The 26,152-nt window shown below is 41.5% G+C and overlaps 1 protein-coding gene and 1 long non-coding RNA gene across 2 annotated transcripts in view; one reads left to right on the top strand and one right to left on the bottom strand.

The window, feature by feature from the left end:
- Positions 1 to 26,152, top strand: part of IFI16 (interferon gamma inducible protein 16) — a 58,111-nt gene that overhangs the window by 19,618 nt on the left and 12,341 nt on the right. The window contains 4 exon segments of the mRNA XM_029933429.1: positions 18,578 to 18,844; positions 19,874 to 20,004; positions 20,622 to 20,780; positions 24,343 to 24,501. Coding sequence (XP_029789289.1) covers positions 18,578 to 18,844; positions 19,874 to 20,004; positions 20,622 to 20,780; positions 24,343 to 24,501 — 716 coding nt within the window.
- LOC115288494 lies at positions 5,646 to 13,469 on the bottom strand. The gene is made up of 3 exons (XR_003907033.1): positions 13,418 to 13,469; positions 13,202 to 13,298; positions 5,646 to 6,321 (listed from the first exon to the last, which is right to left on the bottom strand). It is a non-coding gene; the product is annotated as an uncharacterized LOC115288494 (long non-coding RNA).

Below are 26,152 nucleotides of genomic sequence, written 5' to 3'. Positions count from 1 at the left end.
CTAGCTTTGTTTTTCTTTTTCAACATTTCTTTGGCTATTGGGGGTCTTTTTTGGTTCCATACAAATTTTAAGATTGTTTATTATGACCCTGTGAAGAACGCTCATTTTATTTTGATAGGAATTGCATTGAATGTGTAGATTGCTTTGGTTACTATAGACATTTTAACAATATTTGTTCTTTCAATCTATGATCATGGAATGTCTTACCATTTCTCTGTGTCCTCTTCCATTTTTAATAAGCTTTCTATAGTTTTCAGCATACAGATCTTTTACCTCTTGGATTAACTTATTCCTAGGTATCTTATGGTTTTTGGTGCAATTGTAAATGGGATTGATTCCCTGATTTCTGTTTCTGCTGTTTCTTTATTTGTGTATATAAATGCACCCAATTTCTGTACATTGATTTCATATCCTGTGAATTTGCTGACTTCACATATGCAGAGAAAGGGAGACGCTTTTGCACTGTTTATGAGCATGCAAGCTGGTGCAGCCACTCAGAAAAACAGTATGGAGGTTCCTCAAAAATTAAAAATAGAGCTGCCCTAGGACCTAGCAATTGCACTACTGGAAATTTATCCACAGAATACAAATACCCTGATTCAAAAGGGCACTGCATTCCTACGTTTGCACTATCAACAATACCAACTTATGGAAAGAGCAAATGTTCATCAACTGATGAATGAAGAAAGAAGATGTGGTATATATGTACAGTGGCATACTCCTCAGCAATCAAAAAGAATGAAATTTTGCTATTTGCGACAATATGGATGCAACTAGAATGTATTATCCTAAGTGAAATAAGTCAGTCAGGGAAGGACAAATATCATATGATTTCACTCATATGTGGAACCTGAGAAGGACAACAGATGAACACTGGGAAAAGGAAAGAAAAATAAGATAAAGACAGAGATGGAAGCAATCCATAAGAGACTCTCGAATACAGAGAACAATCTGAGGGTTGCTGGAAGGGGGGGGGGAGTGCTAAGTGGGTGACAGGCATTAAGGAGGGCACTTGTTGGTATGGGCACTTACATTTAAGTGATGAATCTCTGAGTTCTGCTCCTGAACACAATACTATACTGTATGCTAACTAAATTGAATTTAAATTAAAAAAATGTTTAAAAAAAGAAAATAAGGTCATCTCAGTGTTTCTGTGATGTGCTGTGACAGAAATACCTACACTAATTCTAAGAACTCACAAAAATTCTGCATTTTATAGACCATGTTAATAAATTGAGGATTAAACTACTTGATTTCTCTAGTCTTTTCAACATCCATACTTCTTTTAATCAATACCAAGGTCAGTTGCCCAACAATATTTTCATGAGTGAATGTGAAAAGATGAACATTTTCAGATTCAGATGATCAGAGTCTTAGCTACCTGTTGGAAACAGCTGCATTTCAGAGTTGTCTGCTGATTTCTTACCTGGTTGTCACAACAGGCACCCAAGTTTGGGAGGGCAATTCTTTATTCACAATCAAGTTAAGCTGCATTGAAATGGATGAGACAGAACTCAAACAAAATCATTAAGGACATGTGTACTGATAGAAAGTCTACAGTATAATGGGTCAGGGTGCCTATGAATGGATCATCGCATCTAATAAATGCCAAGAATTTGGGGAAATCTCTTTCTATATAACTTACATGGCATTGTCTTTGGAAGAGGAATATGACAAAATTTTCTAGCCCATATCTTGAAGTGGAAGGATTCTACCCTTATTGGAGCCTTAAGTTCTTATGTCTCAGAAGTTAACCAGACTCCACTTGGCAAGTTCTGACTTTCAAATTCTGGGGTCACAGAAGATATAGTACTAAACAATGCTGTGGGCTTACCTTATGCACCTGATACACCCTACTCACAAATGTTCCTGTCTCTTCCAAGTGAAGATCCTTGATTTTAGGAGTTGCATTTGCATTTTGGATCAGTCTGCTTGAGATGTCCATCTTTCAGTCAGGATTGACATCAGACACAGAAGAGACATTGTACACCTCCAGGAACCCATTGCGGCCAATATAATCTAATATGGTGATGACTCTCTTTGGGATGAACTTTTCCTTCAGGCTGACATGAAAAACCTTCACTTGGAAGAATTGGCTCTCAGTCACCACAGTGGCATGAAACATCTCTCTCTTCCCTCCTGTGATGTCATATGCAAATGGCTCTGTTGCTTTCAGCACCCATCACACTTCCCTGGGTCTCATCTAGAAACCCTCTTCTCTGGAAGCTTTTGTAAGTACAGCCTTTAATCTTGGTTTCTACTGAGAAGCATGCATCAAAAAGTGGCACAGTTAAGAAAGGGAATGCACATTCACTTTCTAGTGAGACCCACCTTAGGCTTAATGGTGAGCCCCCAGAAACACCCTGATTAAACAGATTTGGAGAAAAAGGAACTAGACAGAGATGACTAACCTAGTATAAGGTAGCCTGCGGCAGACATGAAGAAGAGTTAAACATAATTCTATTTATTTTATTCATTGCTTTTGAAGTTGAGAGCTTAATATATTTTCTTTTAAAAATTATTAACCCAAGAGAACAACTGGAGAAAAGTGCTTTTTGATTCATTCATTCATTCGTTTATTTGTTTGTTTTGTAATTTTTTATAGTTTATTGTCAAGTTGGTTTCCATATAACACCCAGTGCTCTTTCCCACAAGTGCCCTCCTCCATGTCCATCACCCCCTTCCCCCTCCCCCTTCAGCTCTCAGTTTGTTCTCAGTATTCAAGAGTCTCTCATGATTTGCCTCCCTCCCTCTTCCTAACTCTTTTTCCCCCTTCCCCTCCCCATGGTTCTCTGTTAAGTTTCTCCTGTTAGACCTATGAGTGAAAACATGTGGTATCTGTCCTTCTCTGCCTGACTTATTTCACATAGCATGACATCATTGAGGTACATCCACATTGCCATGAATGGTCAAATTTCATTCTTTCTCATTGCCACGTAGTACTCCATTGTATTTCTGGCTAATTGTTTTCAAAATTAGATGAAATACAGTATATTCTCATTTCATTCCTGCTTTTCAAAACAGAATCTTAATTCTGCTGTGTTTTCAGCAATAATAGCACATTTTCAGATACTCTTACCTTCTCCTCTGCTCTCACCCCAACCATGATTGAATACTTCACTCTAAAATGCCAAAGGATCACATGATTGAAATTTCATTGTTCTGACATGGCTCTTGCTCTACCTAAGCATAAAAGTGGCCTGAGCTATCGGGTCTAACAGAATTCTCAAGGGCATTGAATGCTCAAATTTATTCTGTCCTCTGATCTTCTGGCTTCAGGAAATAATAGCTTTGGTGTGCTCTTATCATCACCTTTTTGGAGGAATTCTCTAGAAGCCAAAATTTCAGAGAACAGATTCTGGGATCCATGCAGTCTGCATCCAACAGACAAATCCTTTAACTGTGTCAACTGTATTCAACACAATTCAAGATGCCACCTGGGCATTTCCATTATATAGATTTTTATATCCTGTATAAGCAGTCTCATATGTATCAATTACCTTCAATATCACTAATGAAAGCCTTTTCTAACATTCATATTTTGAGGTTAATTTGCCACTGATTTACCATCTAGCATCCAGTAATTTTAATTCATATAATGCCACCTGTTGATAGAGAGGTAGGAGAGAGCTACTGGAAATCCCTGTGGGTGGAATGATTAAAATAGCCGTTGGGACACCTGGGTGGCTCAGTCGGTTAAGTAGCCAACTTCAGCTCAGGTCATGATCTCACAGTTCATAAGTTCAAGACCCACATTAGCCTCTGTGCTGACAGCTCAGAGCCTGGAGCCGGCTCCAGATTCTCTGTCTCCCTCTCTCTCTGTTCCTCCCCTGCTCATGCTCTGTCTCTCTGTCTCTCAATAATAAATAAACATTAAAAAAACTTTTAAAATCTGTTAACCACACTAACCACCTCTCCCTCTTTAGACTTGTAGAAACTGGGCTAATCAAAATTTTCAAAATGGAAAACAACCAGATCATTGGATTGTGAATTTTTTCAGAATAAATTGCAGCCATTGTTACAAAGGCAACTCTCTCTGGTGCTGGAAGCACCCACAAAACACTCATGTTTTAGAGTTCATCAAGGCTGGGTTTTAATGGCTCTCTCACTAAATCTGTGGTCTTAAAGAAGACTTAAACTCTATGAGCCTCAGTATTCACATATGTGAAATGGTGGTAACAATAGGGTGCTCATGGGAATGTGGCCGGTGGCCAGGAGACAGTGTCAGTGCAAGGAGAAAGGGAGAATCAGCTGTATCTCAACTATCCTATCTTCACCTCTTTCTTCTTCAAGGTCAAGCCCAGGAGAAGCAAGAAACAGCTACCCAATCCTTATTTGTATGTGGAAACCATATATATATATAATAAAGAGTTGTCATCCCTTGTACTGATTCCTTTCTGAATGCATGTTTTTTTATTCGGGCAGGCTTAGATGCCAAGAGTAATATGTATACTTAAAAAAAAATTCCTGCACAATGCCAATCCAGTAGCATTCATATTATTTTAGTCATTTTGGGGAAATAAGAGTTTGAAGGAAGTTGGAAGTTACAGAATCCAATTTTTCTATCTGTGATGTGAAAATTGAAGTTTAGAGAGATTGAGGAAGGTCATCAAGATCATAACACCCCTCAGCTAGTTAGGGAACAGATTTCATGCTGAGAAGATGTTGCCAACTGCTGAAACTTCCTCCAAGTTTATTCCTTACTATACATTTTCTTTAATTCACGTTCTGGAGTATGTATATAATTGTGCTAAGACCTAGAGAGTAAGTCTTTCCAATGACCTGCCCAAGCAATGTCTTTGCTTTTCTCATTACCATGCAGATTTCCCTTTGAACTTGCAACTTCCAAGTACATTGTGTCTCTAAGTGAGAGAAGCAAAAATGACCCTTTATGTTTTCTTCTACACAAGAGAATTTGCTTCCTTGCTTCTCCTTTCACTTAACTTCATTCTCTAATGCTGTGGCCCCATTTCATCTTATATTTTTGCCCTTTGCCACATATTGCATCTTATCCCAGGGCCTAACGTAAAGTAGGGAAGAAGCTGGAGCTTCCCTACATTTGAAGGATCCTCTTTATTTCCATCAGAGCACATACCTCAACTCATTAATTCATACCTTTGTGTCAAGGAAAATATCGACCTGCCTCATTCATTAGAGTGTAAGTTCTCCAAAAATTGGATTTGGTTTTAACTCCCTGTTTTATCAGCAGAACTGAAAAGAATTCCTGTTACTTAGTAGCAGCTCAGTGGATATTTACTGAAAGGATACATGTGTGGATGGGCAGATGACATGCTGGCTCCTCACCACGGCCAGCATAATAGCACCTTGGGTGCTCCAGGTTGATGGCCAACTTATATTTCATCATGAAAAGCCAAATTCCACTCATGATTTTTGAAATACATGTCCCAGTATGGTCCTGTTCAATTATTTGAGATAGTCTCAGGCAGAAGGGGTGAAAGGTTATTAGGTGTTCTTTCTGACAGAAATGAGTAGTTCAGGGCTAAAAATAAGAAGACAATCTTTGAATTTAATCTTTGAATTTACTAGAGAGAAGAATGATTTAATTATTAGAGCTGTTTAAGAGTCTTATGAGGTAGTTGGTTCTCTATCACTATCTTTCAGAGTACAAAGTGTCAGAGGTCATCCAGAGAAATCCCTGCCTTAGGAGGAAGGGACACTAAGGCTCCAAAGGTAAGTCAGTTCCATGAAACAGGTGACTCCAAGAGGTGTGCAGACAAAGTCTTCCTTCCACGTCGACGGTGTGGGAGAGACAGCAGACTCAAAAGCGACCAAGGGCATCCTCACACGGGTCTCCCTCACACGGCGGCCCTTTCATCTCACACATGGTGGTCCAGGGAAGCATTGTGGGAGCATGTCTGTCCACCATCCTGCTCTCTTCTTCCCAACATTCACGTGCACGTTTTTATTCATGATTTCATTTATCATTCTCGACCTTCTCTCTTACACAGCCTTCACAGACACTGATTGTATCTTCTCTGAGCTTCCTGTTTCCAGACATCAGTGACCTCCTGCTCTTTGTCTCTCTTTCTGTACCAGCCTGTCCCAACTATTGATTATTGGCTCTGTCTCCATTCCAGATTTATCCAGGTCTCCTCTGCCTCCATGAGGTGAGGTCATGAGTAGGAGGTCACTCAGCAGTCTGAGTGCAGACGGGCAGTGGCTAGCCAGACAGAACATTCTACAAAGGTTCAAACATGAGACCCACAGGAAACAGAATAATTACTGGTTTTCTGCCAGAATCGTTGAGGGCAGCAGGGAGCACCGGTAAGGGTTTGCACCCAAAGTAGGACTCAGAATAACCTGGGAAGGGATTTTAGAGCCATAAAAAAACTTAATTGACTTCCTGTACATGCTGTTGGTAACTTTGTCCTCTTGTGTGTAATTACTGCCACCCTGAGACTAACTCTAAGAGATACAACTTCTAACTTCAGACAGAAAATACAATCCAGGGGAGCCTGTGGGGCTCAGTTGGTTGAGTGTCCGGCTTCGGCTCAGGTCATGATCTCACGATTCGTGAGTTTGAGCCCCGCATCGGGCTCTGTGCTGACAGCTAGCTCAGAGCCTGGAGCCTATCTTTGGATTCTGTGTCTTCCTCTCTCTCTGACCCTCTCCTGCTTGTGCTCTCTCTCTCTGTCCCTCAAAAATAAATAAAAAAACATTTTAAAAAATTTTAAAGGGAAATACAATGCAAGACACTGCCAGTCTTTTCTCTAAAGTGCCTTAGATACTGCATAACAGCCTATGTGCCTAGCACTTAGTGTTTTATTTAGCTTCCATAGAAATCATCAGAGAGAAGCCATGTTATTCATGCCATACCCACACCCACACCCACACACACACACACACACACACACACACTCCCATATAAAAGTGGTCACAGTTTTTGCTGTAACTTAGAGTTGGACTCAGCATTTGAATCTGTTACATTTGTCATTAGCTAGGGAGAGAAAGAGACCATGCTAGGAAGTATTCCTTCCCGAAACTTTCTACCATCTTGTATGTCAATAAATTTTTGTTTCTTTTTCCTCACACACATGAGGTGATATCATAAACATTTTAATAATACAGAAACATGCATTTGGGTGCATAAGAGCTTCTTTTAGGCAAAAGTTTCTTAAGTGCTAACCTGAAACTGAAAGAAAACAAAATTTTAAAGTCAAACCTTTCTACCACTTGTAAATTATTTTCCTCTTCTCAAACTTCCAATTCATTTTGTCTTATTGCTGAGATAATGTGGGTAAATTATAGTTTTAGTGATTTGTGGTAAGAATCCCCTGAATTGGATATTTATGGTGGAATGAAATTTCAGGATTGGCAACAGTAAAGAATCTCATCTCCAATTTTAGAGTAAAATAATATCGGGAAATGTCCCAAAACAAAGCAGAGTAGAGGAATTCTCATTCTAGCAAGCACCATCCGAAAAGGCTTTGCAGTGGATGGTCTATCTTAGATGAAATGGTCAAATACGGAACGGGAACAGCGGAGATAACGGCAGAGGTGAGAAAGCGTGCCTCGTGCAGTGCAGAGAATGTCAGAGAATAGGAGCTTGGGTGAACCGGAAGCTGCCTGCATTCACGTACTTTTCCTGCGTCGTGCTGTGAAGTTTCATGCATGTACAAGGCAGAATTAATCCCTCTCTTCTCCTGCCCCAGCACTGACTCTCATTTCTATTCCCCTCAAAACAGAGAGATCATCCAGAGCTACACTTAGTTGCCCTTTCTGCCACTGAAATTGTTTGGCTTGTAGGGTATTTTGGGGGGGGCAAAAATAATAATAATAACAGCTAAAACAGATAACACAGATTGTAAAATCTGTGGGAAAAAATGTTGAGTGGGAGAAGCATTTAAGTGAGAGAGGAAGGAATGCCACCTTATAATCTACATGAACTCCTATGATGCCCATGCCCCAAATTTCCCTCAACCTAATGAGTCTATAGAATTTAATTTTCCTGTTATCTAGCAATGTTATATAGCAATATAGTCACATTTCACAGATGATTAAGAACACTATGACAGAGAAGGATACAGAAAGATAGAGAGGGGGAAGGAAAGTGACACAATATTAAGTGTGAAGAAGTAGAATCATCACTACTTCTGCCTTTAACTGAGAGTAACAAGCCAGAGGTCAAAGCTTATATCTAAAATCCATAGCTTCCCACAGGTAGAAGTTGTATAGACAAACATTAGTTTTCCCAAGATGCAAAACATTTGGTGTAGGCTTTGGGAAAACGAGATTTCTGTGATTTTACACACAAAGTTCAATGGAGACAGGAAGTATGAGAATCCCAACAACGTGCTAATATTTCAGATGAAGAATTTTGTTAGGAGATATTAAGGAAATGTAGGCTTACTGTCATATAGGCCTTAAAAGCACATGAGACGTGTGCTAAGTGAAGGAAGATTTGTAGACATGAGCAGTGCAGGGAGTACTTAGCTTGGTGGTTAAGAGCAAGAATCTTTGCAGTGAGGTTGACCTGCCATGAACCTGGCTCCATCAGTCACTAGTTGTGTCGTGTTGGGAAAGGAGGTTAAGCAGGCTTCTCTAACATAGAGCAAGTCTCTCCCTCACAGGCTGATTTGAAAGTTAAATGAGATCATCCATGCACATTTCTTATCACAGTCCTGGGGATCGTGAGAGATCAATGTGCAGTAGTATTGTGTTTAGCAAGATGAAGAAATCAGCTATTGGTGGGTACAGGAAATGTCACCTGCAAATGTTCAAAGCACAAGCTGGTGTGAATGGTTCTGTACAGCGGAAGTCTGATTTATGTGAGAGTATACAGGCAAATTAGACTGGAGAGCTAAAAAGAAAAAGGTGTTTGAAAGTTACCTACTTTATGTCAGAAAGAAAGAAATTTGGATCTTCATTGTAAAACATAGGTAAATATTTGAGAGGTTTTTTTGGTAAAAGAAATTATTTTAACATTTAAAAAAAGTATTGTGGCAAGGAGATGACATGTTGGAAGACACGTAAATTGTCAGTGGCAGAGTGGTGGACTCTACCCATTCCACCAGGGTAAAGAACGAACTCATATATTTAGGGATTTTGCACACTGGTGGGAAACATTGGGCATCATGGAATCAACCTGGGTAGTAGTGTTTACACCACAGAAATCAGCAAATGCTATTAAAATTAAGCAGCTGGTCTACTAGCACAGCTCACTAGGCAATTTTAGAAATCTAGATAAGCAAAAGAGAAGACTCAGAATGATGTGTTTTTTAAAGGTAATCCTAGAGTGTCTATGGCTAGTTAAATGACAATATTCAGAAAGATAACACATTCCTCGGTAGACAGGGAGTTATATTTTCCTTTGACTTCCTTCAAGATTTTCTCTTTGTCTTTTGTTTTCTGCAATTTGAAAATGATATGCCATGATATAAATTTTTGGTGTTTATTATATTTGACATTGTCTAAACTTCTTGTATCTGTGGTTCTGTGCCTGGCATTAACCTTAGAGATTTCTTTGCCATTATTCCTTCGAATATTTTTTCTTCTCCACTGCCTTTTTATTCACCTTCCAGATTTCTAATTATGCATATGCTACATCTTACATTATTATGCCAAAGATGGTGGCTATTCTGGTTTTTATTTCTTTCTTTCTCTGCATTTCTGTGTAAGAAATTTCCATTGACCTATCCCCACTGATTTTTTCCCTTGGTTGTGTCCACTTATCAAATACCTATCTTTTGTGTCACAACATTTTTTTCTTTTTTTTTAATTTTTTAAATTTCATTTAATGTTTTTTTTTTTTTTTTTGAGAAACAAAGAGAGCAGGGAAGGGGCGGGGGGGGGGCGGAGAGAGAAAGAGAGAGAGAACATGAAGCAAGTTCCAAGCTCTGAGCTATCAGCACAAAGCCCGCCATGAGGTTTGAACTACCAAATTGCACGCAAGATCATGACTTAAGCCCAAGTCAGACGCTTAGCCCACGGAGCCACCCAAGTACTCCTCCACATTTTTATTTCTTAAAATTCCTTTTAACTCTTAGAGTTTCCATCCTGTGCATGCTTTTTGCTTTTCCTTTCAGAGCCTTGCTATGGGCTCACTTGTGTCTCCAGCACCAAATTCATATGTTGGAGCCCTAATAGGCAGTACATTAGAATGTGACTATATTTCTAGATAGAGCCTTTAAAGAGTGGATTCAGGCCAAATGAAATCATACAGATGGTCCCTGATGCAGTCTGATGAATGTTCTTGTGCGAAGAGGAAACATGGACACACAGAGACATCAGGAGAAGGAGGACAGAGGGACAACTGTGCGAAGAAGGTGGCCATCTGCACATCGAAGAGAGGGTCCTCTGGGAAAACCAGCCCTGCTGCTCCCTTGATCCTGGACTCCAGCCTTCAGAACTCAAGAAAATAAAGTCCTGTTATTTTAGCCATCCATGCGTGGGACTCTTTTCATGGCATCCCTGGGAACTAGCACAAGCCCTTACCATATTAATCATAGTTATTGTAGACTTCTGGTACGCTAAGTTCAACATCTATGTCATATCTGAGTCTGACTCCGATGCCAGTTTTGTCCCTTCAGACCGCTTTTCCTTGTCTTCTGACATGCCCTGTAATGTCTTGTTTTGTCAAGAAATAGGAATGAAGGAAACACACCTTTAGTGTTGGTTTGTTCTGGCTGCATGTGCCAGGGGCTTCAAGCCCTCGGGTCTCTTTCCATCCCCCCAGACCTCAGGCTCCCTGTGTTCCTGTCCTCGGAGACAAATCTGTCTAGCAGGATGACTTATGGACAATAAAGAAGCAGTGGAAATGCCTACTTTCTGGAATGTAAGGTGACACTGCAGAGCCTACAGAAGTTTGAAAGAGAACAAAAAGCACATTGTGAACCACTTTAGGACAGTAAGTTTGGTGACTTAGATCCAGTGGACAAAATTCCTGTAAAACACAACTTACCAAAACTCTCACAGAGAAAAAGAACATCTGAATGTCACCACATCTATGCAGGGAAACTCAGCTGTAACAAAAACCTTTCCACAATAAAACCTCTGGAAATACACACTTGATGAATTCTATCAAACATCTAAAGAGGGGGGATTAACAATCTCAAACACTTGCTTTTAGGAATGTCAACACTACTGTCATCCCAACAACAGATAAAGATCAAGCAGAAAGACAAATAAAGGCCAATGTCTCTCATGAAAGTAAATGCAAAAGTACTTTTTTATGACCTAAAAATTGAATCTCTCAATATATGATAAGCGAGAATGCATCCCATCCCGTTGCTCTCTCTCAGGGACACAAGACTGATTCAGCATATAAACCTCAATCACACTTTCCATTTTCTTTGAAAGAGAAATCAGCTTCCCTGAGAAATCATGCTAATAAAGGACTGGTGGTTCTGTGAATTCATCAGCTGAGCCAGCTGAGGCTCCCACACTGGCAAACTCGCTTCCGGCTCGCTAGGATGAGCCGTTGGAGAAGAATTTTGCCACTCTTCCCTATATTCCTTTTCTAGAGTTCCCATAACAAAATACCACAGACTGGGGGCGGGGGGGGGGCGTGCGCTGACACAGCAGAAATCTCTTTTCTCACTATTCTGGAGGCTGGAAGTCCTAGATCAAAGCATCAAAAGGCTTGCTTTCTCCTGAGGCCTCCGTCCCGGTTTGCAGAAGGCCACCTCCTTGCTGTGTCCTCACGTGCTCTTCATCTGTGTGGACACGTTCCTAGTCTCTGTGTGTGTTCAAACCACTTGGTTTTAGACAAGTCCCAGTCATATCGGATTAATGCCCCTCCCTTATGACATCATTTTAACTTACTTACCTCCTTAGAGGCCCTATCTCCATCCAAATACAGTCTCCGGGGTGTGTGAGGCTTCAACATATGAATTTGGGAAAACACAGTTCAGTCCCTAACCCTTTCTTTCTGTTTCTTTCTCTGAGTCACAAACTTTATCACCAAGCCTTTCTCCATGGGCCTTCTGTGGATTTGAAAAGGTCTCATTATGGGGTTTTTTGTATGGTTTTTTTTTTTTTTTTTTTGAGAGACAGAGAGACGATGCAAGCAGGGGAGGGGCAGAGAGAGAGGGAGACACAGAATCTGAAGCAGGCTCCAGGCTCTGAGCTAACTGTCAGCACAGAGCCCAACACTGGGCTCAAACCCACAAACCATGAAATCATGACCTGAGCTGAAGCCAGACTCTTAACCAACTGAGCCACCCAGGCACCCCTGACTGTGGTTTCTTGATGTGAATGTTTTCTTACTTACTTCTGCTTTTCCCTATAGATTCTCCCTGCTACCTCTTAGACCGATGGCTTACGGTACAGGTTGACAAGCTTTTTCTTTAAAAAGCCATGGAGTGAAAACTTAGGCTGTGTGGCTAGTCAGCCCCTCAGTTTCACCATAAGGGTAGACATAGACAATGCACAAATAAATGAGCATATCTGTGTTCCAATAGGACTGTATTTACAAAAACAGTCAGGGTGTTAGCTTTGGTCCGCAGAACATCAATCTGGTGGGGACTTTTCCTGGGGATTTTGCCCATGTACATTAATACTTCAGATAATAAAGAATCCTGTAAGTTTATCCATTTTTCTCTGTACCAGGGTTTCTTGTATGTTCTGCTAGTGAGCATTCTGCATCACAGCACAAGCCACCAACTGTTTGGCTACTGCCTATAAGCCAGGAAAAATACACATTTAGCCTTCCTTTGTTTCATCTATTAAAATTCCAACTTTGCTGCATGAATTACGGAGCATTGCTCTGAAGCGTCTTTACTGATGGCAGTAATCTGTGTGTCCCAACAGAAGCTGTCACTCTACATCACCTGATTACAAAGACAAGCAGCAGGAAAGTGTCCTGATGTGGTCATTCTTCCCATATGTTCTCTACCCTCTGATCTATCAGATGGGGCCCTCTCTGACCGCCCTAAGGTTCCTCTCCACCTCCTACTTTAAGACCAGCCCCAACCTGCATAAAAACAGCAACAGAAAGCCTTGTAAAGAAGCAGTGAACACCCACCAGTGTTTATGGACATCCTCCATGGAAATCCCCCTCGCTTTCCCATGACTTACTCATGTCCTGGGAGAGTTTTCAGATGGTCTCAAATCTAGACTTCAGTTAACCACTTTATGACTATGGGTTGGATTAAAATAATGTTTTCTTCTCTTTAGATGACCTCAGATAGTCTATCAACACCAGCTGCCCTTTGGGACCCCAGTCATGACTTCATCTTACCTGCAAATCATCTGGTGGGTTACAGCCATAGAGTCAGCTGATTGGTGCTATTTATTTGCTATCTCAGGGTTTCCAGTACTCTGGAATCATCCACTGTCTTTCATGGAAAAAAAAATTGTGGAACAAAAGGTTAATCAGGCCCATTTCAGTCCAGAGGTTCAGTGTTCATCCAGAATTTGCAAAGGCTTGAGTGCTGTCATGATATGAGCTTCCTACCTGCCTGTGTCTATGCATGAATAATGCAGAAAGTATGAGTAACCATTAATTTAATCAGCAAGACAAAATGGTCTGGTCATAGTTGAGAGAACAACTTCCTTGCTATGTATCTAAGGAAGGAGTCACATATTCATGACCTTCCCCCTCCGTGGAGCTCGAGGTGCCCCAGTGTTAACTTGGGAAATGCTTCAGTCACTATTTAAACCAAGACTGATTTCATAGCAGGCCTGTCTGTACTTATATCCAGGGATCCAGTCACGTGCCTTGTAGAGATGGACGCCTCTTTCAACATCTCCTCCTAGGACTCTGAAAACAGGAAATGAGGATAAGTGGCCCAGAGACTCATCTTACTTTACATTTGAACATCATTGGAGGGAACATAATTTCTAATGACCCACATGTAAGTCTGTTGGATAACAAAGTTCTAATATCAGAACTCCTTCCATCTATTGAAATTTGTAAAAATATATATATTTTTTCTTTTGCTCTAATTTTTCATTTTGATTAAGTATTTACAGGAAGGAAACAGTTTATTTTCTCTGACTAATGAAATCGAAAGCTAAGAACAAGGGAGGGAGGAGTCTCAGATGTTTCATAACCTCTGGGGGACAGCACAGTGCGAGGAAACCAAAACCAGTGAAGTTGTGATTCTACCCAGTGCCATTTTTTCCTTTTGCTTGTTATCTTTCAAAGCACTTCTTTTTCCTGTGCCCTTCAGGAGATTATAGCACTTGCTGTTGAGTCTCTAAGGGTTTTGCTGATTTATCTTTTTCCTCAAATAAAATAGGCAGTGATTCCTGCATTTCCAGAGAAGATCTCAAGATCTGGACTTTTGGGGAATTTCAACAAGGTGAGGCCTGTGGGCTTTCTGTCTAGAGACGTAGGCACCTATTGGCTGAGCAGGAAACAACCAGATAGGTTTTGTTATAAAGAATTGGGGGGTGGGGTGGGGTGTGTGCTGGTATCAACTATAGTCAGAAAAATGAAAACAGTAGCTTGATTCTATTTTTTTTAGTTTATTTATGTATTTTTATAGAAAGAAAGACAGTGAGAGCAGGGGAGGAGCAGACAGGGAGGGAGGGAGAGAGAATCCCAGGCAGGCTACGTGCTGTCAGCTCGGAGCCCAAAGTGAGGCTCAAACTCATGAACCATGAGATGATGGCCTGAGCTGAAATCAAGAATCAGGCACTTAACCACCTGAGCCACACGGGCACCCCCAACAGTAGCTTGATTCTAATCCTTTACAGCTTAGAGAAGAAACAGACATTCTATTCCACCACATCTAAAGCTTGAACAAAGGGAGATAGATTTTAACTATAGAAGATATTAAATTTTATTCCCTAGGTGACTATTGCCATTAGTTATATTTAGAGAAAGTGTTCAGTCTTCTTCCCTGGAAAGTGCACAAGACACGTGGTGATTGTGGCAAGGTCCTGGGAAAGTCAAGACAGGGGCACAAGGAGGAAAATACCATAACATAATATTAAGTAAAACGCATCTGGAGTTAAAGTTGATTGTATATGGTATCATCCCAAGGTTAGAAAATACACACATACAGAGCAGAAAAATTCCATTTCCACAGACACAGTTATGCAAAAACATGGCTTCTTTACCTCTCTTAGACAGCTGAATTTTTATCTTCTACCCCACAGCCACTTTTTCAGTTCCTTTTAGTATTTCCTTCTGCCTTCCTCAAAACAGGGAGGGAGGGAGTGATGGTCATGGTGGGGGGCACTTGTGGAGAGAAGCACTGGGTGTTACATGGAAACCAATTTGACAATAAACTATTATAAAAAAATAAATAAAATAAAATATAATTCGTCTTATAAAAAAACTACTGATTTTTTTCTAGTGGCAAGATGCAGGGGAGAGGAAGGGAGTCAGTTACAGTTAGATCTCTCCTGCCCACTTTCAGAATTGTTGAGCAACTTTCTGCATGGCCTGTTATAATAATATTGCATTTGCTCTTAATTAGAGTGTGAGATTTTTATTGCTGACTTCAGAATTTGGGGTATGTTAGATAAACCTCATTAATTACATTTATTAATTGTGTTGGTCATATTTCCTAAATTTTTACTGATTTTTTAAAATTGTATTTAATAATTGAGAGGTGTGCTAAAACCACTTACCATCAAACTGTGAGGTTTCTGTCCTGTACTTCTCTCATTTATATATACAATAATATGATGTATATTACACACACAACTATGAATATATGTACACATATATAAAGTGTGTGTGGATGTGCAGAGAGAAACATATGACATAATAGTACAAATATAATTTTATATTATTACATGTGAATCAGGTTATAAAATAAATTACCTAATATTTATAGCATTTTAAAGGAATATAATGTAATGGAAGTAATATGTGTTTTCTATTAGCAGGTAAATACACACTACTCACAACAATTTTATTTCCCTGGGATGCCAGCTCTGTCACTGTGCTGTGCTCTGATGATACTTTTTGTCTATTTAAAGCTACACTAAGATAGATAACCTGGCTTTCATTTGGTGACTTACCACATGATAACATATTTTTCTCTTATTTCCCCACCTTTAAGTGATCTTTTGTTAACAATATATTGGCAGGTTGCATAAATGCAGTTTGACTAAAGGTGTCACTTCACTTATTGGGACCATTTCTGTTTGTGCTGATCATTAGGAGGTACAGTTTGGTATCTGCTATGCTCATTTCCGTTTATGACACTTCTGAATTCTCCTTTCTTGTGCCTCTGTTTTTACTTATACCTTTATCTCACCCTTAAGACAAATACATTAGTGAACGGCCCCATTGGTTTTCCTTCCTTCCCCCACCGTCTATGAGCTTCCTGTCTCTCTTGTCTTCATCTCCTTGCAGGGCAGAGGCACACCTTGTCTAGGTGGTTTCTCACTCTTCCTTTCCATCTGGCTTGCAGTAGTTCTGGGCTCTATGTGTTATTTTTATTATTGAATATTACTTCCAATAGAGGTTTCCCGATAGCCCTTTGTCTTGTAAGGCCTTGAATATCGGAGAACAGATTCTGAGGCCTCCACATTTGAGTATCAGCTTGGCTAGCTTAGAATTCTACTCTCAAAATTATTCTGTCTTTCCTCTATGTAGACAGTACCTCTTTTGATACCCTTGGGGCTGCATATGTTTTGAAATTCACAACTGGGACATTTCAAAAAGGCTATTTAGTGTACCTACTTCAAATACTGTAATACTAGAGGGTGCCCGTGTGGCTCAGTTGGTTGGGCATCTGACTTTGGCTCAGGTCATGATCTCATGGTTTGTGAGTTCGAGCCCCACATGGGGTTCTCTGCTGTCAGCACAGTCTGCTTCAGATCCTCTGCCCCCCTTTTTCTGGCCCCTCCCCTATTCATGCTCACTTTCTTTCTCTCTCTCTCTCTCTCTCAAAAACAAATGAACATTAAAAAAAGAAACAAACAGGGAAAAAAAATACTAGAAACGCTAGAGGGGTCTGGATGACTACTCTAAAATCAAACACACTAATATTATGGCAATAAAATATGTATGTTCATATTTGAGAGGAATTAATAAAGATTAGACATAGTCTCCTGTCACCTTGGATCTTATTATATTTTATTTTGTAAATGAATTATGTTGTCACACTCATACATACCAAACACAGCACAAAAATTTCACCTTAACAATATTCAGTTTCAAACTAGGTATGGAATTTGGACAAGTACTATTTTGAAAATTACCCTATTTTCCTGCGGTGGACAACTTTGCTGTTGAGCACTAGATTCAGTCTGCCCCTTGAATCTTTACAGGTAATCTCCTCTTTATTTCTGTAAGCTTGCAGAGTTTTTAGTTTGTGGGTTAATAATCTTCAGTTCTGCTATAATACATCTTGTGGATTTATCCTTCAGTCTGTGGGCCTGATCAACCTGAGGATCTCGCTCTCTCGGGAAGGAATAGCTCACAGCCCCAGGAATTTGAGCATGCTAATTATACAAAAGCTACATAAATGAATTGATGAATTTAAACAGAGAAGGGGAATCCATACCGTGTGCTGAGTGCCAGAAGGGAAGTACTCGGGAGGTGCTAACGAGGTCTAGAGAAGTGACCCTCTGTCCACCACAAGGCTCCAGTGGCTTTCAGAAGACAAAGCCTCAGCAGAGTCCTGAAGGCTCTGAGGAGGTGGTCAGAGGAAGAAAGGAGATCAGCCTGCCAGGCAACAGGAAGGGACTTGCAAAGTCCTGATGCATGAAAAGGCGAGGCCCTGACACATGAAAAGGTGTACATTTCCAGAGCATAAGCCATAAGAATTACAAAAGGTAAGATGTAAAAAACATGCAGATTATTCAAGGGTTTCCAAGCCAGGGTGAGGAGCAAGAAAATTTTCAAAAACAAAGTAGGGAATTCTTGGAGGCCGTCAAGTGGGACAGAACCATGACTGGATAGAGGGACATCTAGCTCTCCAAAAGAACTGTTAAGAGGAATTCAGCCTAGAAAGGTAAAATCAAACAACTGCTAAATAATTGTGCCAAGTAAGTGCCACATTCTTGCTCCAACAAGAGTGTAGAACTCCAGCAAAAAGATAGCCAAATAGTCCCGGAGAATAAGTGCTGTGATTGTGCATGAGGAAGCAGGTACAAGTCCAGCAGGGGACAAGGGCACAGAAGACACAGAGGACATGCCCAAGCCTCAGGGAGAGAAGACACTGCTAGGATTGACTAAGAGAAGGCAGGTGGACAGGGGTGGGTCCTTGGCATGGAAACAAGTGCCCTGGTGATGGGGACAGTCACAGAGGGTAAGAGGCTGTGGTCCACTTGGCCATCAGAGAGGGTGGCAAGGTCAGGAGACAGCAGGCAGGCCTCCAGGGAGAGAGCGCACCCCCAGCAGAGGATGGCCGCCAGAAGCAGGTGCCCTGACATAGCACAGCCCACACTCCACAACTACCTCTTTCCAGACCTCCTGCCACCATACTGCTCTGACCCATCACAACTGTCATTATTAAATGAAAAGACCTTCTTAGAAGTTCTGAATGCAGCACAGTGACACACCTGACTTTGTCACACACCCTCAAGAACAACACTTTGACATGGCGCACTCACGCACATAGACACAACCAGGCTTTTAAGTGGTCAGGATGAGGATATAATGCCCTATGGTATTTTCCACCTGCAGGCTCAGCCAGACCTTGAGAGATGGAGAAGGAATGCAAAAAAATTCTTCTGCTGAAAGGGCTGCAGCCCCTCAATGATGATCAGTTTAGCATGGTAAAGTCCCTGATGGATTCTGATTTGGGACTGACTCCAAAAATGAAAGAAGAGTATACCAAGGTCAAGATTGCTGACCTGATGCAAAAGAAATTCCGGGGGATTACCTGTGTGGAGAAACTCTTGGAGCTGCTCAAAGACATAGAAGGACTTGAAGACACTGTGAAAACTATTAAAAATGAGAGGAGAAAAGGTAATGGAGAGGAGCCCTCACGGTCCGTGTGCATGTCTTCTGTGCCTGGCAGAGCCCTGGTGCCGGTGTAGCTGGGAGACCCCTTTCCCAATTTACAACTCAGTTGCCCAGATGGGGTGGCCCTTCAAGCTCCAACAGATTGACAAGTTAGGCAATTCCTTTCCTAAAAGGGGGCCACCCAAATTACAGGGTGCATTTTAGGGATGTGGGTAAAGGAAAGGGCAGAAGGAGTTGACAAGAAAGGCTGAGGTTTCCCCATGTTAGAAAGGGGGTGGTGGTAATGGAGGAGGACGTTTGTGAGGAAGAGCACTGGGTGTTATATGGAAACCAATTTGACAATAAACTATTTAAAAAATTAATTAATTAATTAAAATTTTAAAAAATAAAAGTTTGTGGAATTCACCTGTAAAAAAAAAAAAAGAAAAAAAGAAAGGTTACAGGATGACAGAACAAAATTAGGAAAAATTGTGACTTTGAAAAATACTGAAATCGGTTTATATAGTGCTTTCTTACAGGATTTGTTCCATCATTACTATATTCCCTCACAGCAAATGTGAGGCAGTGCTTAAAGAAAAACCTATCTCTCACAAATGTAAAAAAATGCCTCGTATAAATCACTGGATCATAAAAACATATTTTACAAAGTCAAGTATCACCAGTTTATCACATCACTAATTAGATCAGATTTCCTTTCTCTGGTTGCTGTAATTCAGATAGATTTTCTATAGGAGTTAACCCACCGTTGACGTTATGAAAACTTAAGACTCTTAAAAGGAAAATATAGGATAAAAGGGTTGGAAAAGGGTTTGTCTGAGGGACCCGGGAGTCTGGATGATGGCGAGGTGGGCTTGTGGCTTGTGGGCTGCAGCCTGCACCCGTGGCCCAGCTGGCTGGTTGATGGATGCAGCAGGGGCAGCAACACACTACCTCAGACCCACACGCAGGAGCTCAGAGGAAATAGCATTGAACGTGATGCAGTTGCCCTAGACCAGCTCCTTTGGACTTATCTTGTTCTCTTTACTGCCTCAGTTATGAAGAAATACAAAGTACAAGGACCAGCTCCAATGAGAAGAAGATGGCAGGAGGCATCCAGTACCAGCGAATCACCATCCACCGTGAATGAAGCTTCAGAATCAGTGGATGATACACTTGCGACGCAGGTAAGATGCTCAAGGTCCTGGTGAAGGAGCTTCCACTGTGGCCTTTCCACTAATTACCTTCGTAGGAACACTTAGTTCTTTCTTCATTTCTCAACCTGCAAATAGAAGAATTGAGGAAAAAAAGGGATTCCAAGGGCAGAATGAAAACGAGGTTTGGAGTCAACAAACCCGTAGTTAGCGATCACCCTCCTGTAGCTGGCAATCACCCACTACGTTTCAGAGCTGTGTTCACTATAATCTGTGTGTGTGACTCCCTGGGGAGGAGATATAGAGTCATTACCCCCCTCTTTACATGTGGGATAAGAGGAAGTCTCACTAGGAAAGCAGCTCACCGAAGAGGCAAAATTCAATTCTAGATTTTCCAAATCCTGGTGCAGCATCCTTCAGGCCACAGGGAGGAAGGGGAATTCCCAGCTGTTGTGTGAAACACCCTTCAGTGTGGGCTGCGTGCCTCCCTGTCATCTCTTAGAGGATGGGCCCCATGGAGTCCCTGGAGTCCTGAAACAGAAGTTTTAGTATACTTGGAATCTAGTAATAAAAAATGGATTGGCTTAATAGTAATGATGTTTTATCTAATAGTGAAAAACATTACCCAGAGGGTTGGGATCTACTTTCAGAAAAAGAAAAAGAAAACCACAAACAATGATAAATCTAAGACAACACATGAATGGAACCAGCTTCCTGAACATTCAGGAACAGGTGCACAGTCACCTGGGAGCGTCCCTCAGCCTCCTCAGATGCCTACACCAGGCCCAGGCTCCAGTTCCGCGACCAAGGTACCATCTTGCTCTTCCCCATATGTGTACTCATCTCTACAATAGTACAGGAGTCATCACCACCTGTAAAGAGCTTATCAGTAGTTCCCTACTATATATAATTTCCTAACAACAATAATTACTCATTAGTTTACCAAATACAGATAGTGAGATTCCAGTGTAGTAGAACTTTGCTATTTGAAAGTATGCATTTTTAAGTAATTACTGATGTCAAGAGGGTTACTGACTTGGTGTAGGAGTAGGGGTAGGAGATAGTCAGACCATGAAAGATGCACATGGGAGGATGAATCCCCTGCATTCCTGTCTGCTTTTGTCCCTTTTCCCTTGGCTTACTGACCATACTTCTGCATTCATTTCCACGTTCAGGGCTCTCTCCCACTTCAGATGTGTAGACATAAGCTATTTCTGTGGCTGGGAATTCATTACTCCTCTCTTTTCACCGACCCAGATACAGCCACCTTCAGACTCCAGCCTGACTCCCTTCCCCCCAGCAAGTCCTCACTAATGTGCCCCCAACAACACATCACATCTTCACACTGCTGGCTGTCACAGGTCCTTTGATATTTTTTCCAGAATTTATCACTTTAATGAGTGTAAGTTCTCCTTTTATGAGACAATAACCTCAAATTACAGGGAAAGACCAGACGAGGTGGAGAGGTGAGCGCACACGCGAGCATCCACTCCCTCCTAGCTGGCCCCTGTCCCATCCTGACGTGACATTGTGGTTGCCTATGCTCAGGGATATAAGTCCATTCTGTGGAAAATACACAGGCAACCTGAGGAATGGGCAAGGCTACATTTAAATCACAATTCTTTAATGTAGTCTATCACCCAAGCCCCAAGCTGCCCTCTGACCTGGGTTGTATCCTGACCCCAACACACACATAGCACTTGAGGACAAACTCCTTAAATACATGTTTCTCAAGTTGTGTCTTGTGGACTCTGCTATTGTTAGCACCCCTAACTCCTAACCCCTACACAGGACGTACCCATGGGATGGAGCTAGCGACCTGTGCCTGTTTGACTCGAGGCCCAGATGGCCACGATGTGTCCTTAACAAGGCACTGAAACCTCAGCTGCTGTCTCTCTGCTATGACAATGACACATGTGCACATCTCAAGATAACTCTACTCTGACCATCCATACTGGCTTGGAAGTGGCGCTTTCGAAGTCCTGGAGTGCTTATATATGGACATGGTCATTTCTATTCTGGGACAATCCCTACTCTGCCCTGAAAACTTTTGGAGAACAGGGACCCCAGGAAGGCTCACCTGCCCCTTCATCCTCTTTCACCTAAACACACCACGTAATCACTTCTTCGCTGGGGTCCAGCCACCTGCACAGGAAACCTGCAAAAAATGTGTCCACCATTCACTCTGTGCCTCATTAGATGAGCAGGAAAACCTTACTCTGATTCATCACTGGGTCTCCCACTGATTCTCTTCAAGTTCAAGTTCTGGTCGTTTTCTTTCCTCAAAACCACATGCAGACCTGTATTAACTTTGATTCCTGTTGTTATGTGTCTCCAGAAGCAAACAGCTCAACATAAGATGTTTCAAGGACTAGACAGGGTGAAAAAGGAAATATCTGGAAAGGAAAAAAAAGTAACTATTATTTTAAAATATTATCCAATTAAAAAGAATATTTTTGGCATCAGGTGCACCTAGGTGGCTCAATCAGTGGAGCATTCAACTCTTGATCTCTGCTTGGGTCATGATCTCACAGTTCCTAAGATCAAACCCTGCTTTGGGCTCTGGGCTGAGAGTGAAGAATCAACTTAAGATTCACTGTCTCCCTATCTCTCTGCTCCTACACAACTTGCTCTTTTCCTCTCTCTGTCTCTGTCTCTGTCTCTGTCTCTCTCTCTATTTCTCTCTCTCTCTCTTTTACTTTCTCAGTCTCTCACTCTCAAAATGAATAAATAAACTTGAAAAAATATTTACAACATCTAAATGCACTGTTATGATAGAAGCTTTCACTTTAACTGATTTTGAGAGAATATCAAGATGCTCTTGTCATTAAGATAATTGCTCTCTGTGGCAGAAGTGAAGAGAAGCTTCTTTATTAAAGTATTTTCATTCCATCAGGAGGGACACACATACAACCTGAAGCTTCTGCAGATCAGACTGGTAATGAAAATTCTCTGGGTGGTTCATGAAACAGCAATGACCATATTGATATCTCTTTGTATTGACCACATAGTGCTATTGGATCTAAAGCCTATGTGCTCTGTGTCCATGATCTCACTTTGTCTTTATAACAGCATCTATTACATATGACTCAGGTTGCTATTGTTAGTCCCATTTTGCCCACGAGAAACCGATGTTCATGGAGGTTAAACACTTTCTGCAAAGGTCACACAGACAATGAGTGTCAGGGCACTAACACTTGAGCACTTTGTGGGCACACACAGAATCCATGTACATGTGCAGATGTTACAATATTTCTTAATTGCTTTTAAAACATATAAATAGAAAGTGTAATGGGTGGACTTGCTTCCACAGCTAAGGCTCTGTAACTCTTTGAAAGAGGAATGAGATGTGGAGGGTGGTCGAGGGTGTTTTGATCAGGAAGCTGCCTGACAGAAGCAGGAATTTCCAGAAACTCCCTCATCTACAACTTTGTCAATAAGCCATACCTGATGAACTAGTCAAATGATGCTAAGAGTGGTAAGAATGGTAGCAAATGCGTATTGGATGCAGAATGGTATCCATGGCTTTGGTTAGTAATGGTAACGGGAGTCCAACCAAATGATGTTAAAGATCTTCCTACATTTCCTGCAACAATCACAAAAATCCAGGTACTGGGAAAGCCTGGGTGAAATCTTTATTGGGTGTGTCTGTCCTTGAGGTCCCTTAAGGATTTGGCTGCCGGGTGCGGAATCCTACCTCTGGAATTATGAACTGAGGGAATCTCTGATTGATAAACAAAGCATTCACAGGTGATGAAAGACCTGAAAGACAGGTGATGGGAACCAATTTGCTTCTTCACCAAAGTACAAGACAGTAAAACAAAACAACAAAAAAACCCTTGATTAATAAAATATTTCTTTGTGCAGGCAATGTCATTCTGAGACCTGCTTTCATTGGAGCCGGGCAGGGTTTTGTACCAGTCCCCACCCCACTTGTTGTCCTGAGGAACTTGAAATAGGACCCTTTGAAGCAGAGGCAGACCTAGAATTGCATAACTTTCCAATGAAATTTCAATCATCTGTGTTGTTAAAACTTGCAGGGGCATATTTGTAATCCTGGTTAGGGTCCAAGCTGGGGAGCAGATGAGGGTATGATAAATTTGCTAGTATTCCAACTGAAGATCCTGGTGTGGGTGTGTGAGAGAGAGAGATACAGAGAGAGATACCTAGAGAGATACAGAGATAGAGAAATACAGAGAGAGAAATAGCGACAGAGAAAGACAGACAGACAGAGACAAAGAGGTAGGAGGGGAGGGAGAGGAGAATAAGCAGGAGGGTCCAAAGTGAAAGAGAGAGAGAGAGAGAGCAAGAGAGAGATTGTGGCCCATCAGATATTGAAAACAATTAACCAGGTGGTTAAAATACTTTCAGAAAAGGAAAGCACAAGCCAAAAAACCTGCACAACCTGTGATGATGCCACCAACGCAGGGATGGGGTCAGTCTGGAAAACCCTCAGTAACAGGTGCACTGTCACCTGGGAGCATCCCTCAGTCTCCTCCACCGACCTCAAGCTGCAGTTCGTCGACCAAGGTACCATCTTGCTCCTCCCCATACTTGTACCTCTCTCTACAACATAGTACAGGAATCATCATGACCTGTAAAGAACTTCTCAGTAATCCCCTACAATGTATAGTTTCCCAACATGACAATAATAACATCCACTGTCTCTCTGCCATGACAATCACATATGTGCACATCTCAAGATAAGTCGACTTTTGCCAAGTAGATGACAGATGACTTGGAAGTGACATTCTAACTCCTTTTCACCTAAACAGGTGACTCTTTTCCACAAATAACTCCCATGAGAATTTCTACACCCAGGAGAATAGAGCTGCCGTTCTGAACCCTCCTTGGTGCACAGGGACCCCACGGAGGCTCATCTGCTCCCAAGCCGCTTGCACATAAACACACCATGCAGTGCATCTTCTCTGGGGTTCAGCCCCTGTAAAGGAGCAAAGTGGGTGTCTGGTTGGTCAGACTTTTCTTCATTACATGAGCACAAAAATCTTGCTCTGATTCATCATGGGGTCTCCCAATGATTTTCTGTACAGGTGGGGGCTGTTCAGTTTTGTCCCCAAAACCAGGTGCAGACCAGTTTTACTCTAGATTCCTAGAGCTACAGCTCATCTAAAGCAAACAGATCAGATCATCATGTGTAGAACAGAGCAGAGTGATGAAGAAAAAAATCTGTAGAGGGAAGGAAATCAATTATTGTTTTCAATATTATCAACTGAAAAAGAGTGTTTATAGCATCTAAATGCTACTGCTATGATAGAAGCTATCACTTTACCTGATTTTGAGAAAATATCAAGATGCTCTTGTCATGGAGATAAATTGCTACCTGCAGCAGAAGTGAATGAGAAGCTTTCTTATTAAAGGATTTCCCATGTCATCAGGAGGGACACACATACCACATGAAGCTTCTTCAGATCAGAGCAGTGATGCACTATGTTCTGTATCCGTGATCGAATTTCATCTTTATAGAAGCATTAATTATTTATCACTCAGGGTTCGAAAACATATGAATAAACAGTGTCATGGGTGGACTTGTTTCCACAGGCTCTGTAGCTCTTCAAAAGAGGACTGAGGTGTGGGGGTGGCCCAGGGGGGTGCTGATCAGGAAGCTGCCTGACAGAGGCAGGTATTCCAGAAACTCCCAGGTCTACAACTTTGTCAACAAGCCACACCTGATGAACTAGTCAAATGGATGCTAAACGTGGTAAGAATGGTGGCAAATGCATATTGGATGCCGAATCGTGCCCATGGGCTTTGGATAGTAACAGTGAAGGTAGCTAAGACAAATGATGTTACAGACCCTTCCTGCACTTCCTGCAACAGTCACGAAAATCCAGGTACTGGGACAGCCTGGGTGAAATCTTTATTGGGTTTTCCTGTTTTTGAAATCCTTGAAGGATTTTGCTGCCGGGTACAGAATCCTGCCTCTAGAATTATGAACCAGGGGGTCCCACAGGTTGATAAACAAAGCATTCACAGGATTTCTGCACCTGAAAGACAGGTGATAGAAATCAATTTGCTTCTTTGCCAAGGCTGCAAAAAACCTGGTTGATAAAACATCCCAAAGTGCAGGCAAAGTCGTTCTGAGTCCTGCTTCCATTGGAGTCCGGCAGGGTTTTCTACCAGTCTCCAAACCCACACGTTGTCTTGAGGAACTTGGCACAGC

Source organism: Suricata suricatta, chromosome 3 (assembly GCF_006229205.1).
Source record: "Suricata suricatta isolate VVHF042 chromosome 3, meerkat_22Aug2017_6uvM2_HiC, whole genome shotgun sequence".
NCBI classification, from domain to species: domain Eukaryota; kingdom Metazoa; phylum Chordata; class Mammalia; order Carnivora; family Herpestidae; genus Suricata; species Suricata suricatta.
Note: the sequence above shows the minus strand (reverse complement) of the source record. Positions and strands in the feature narration are given on the sequence as shown.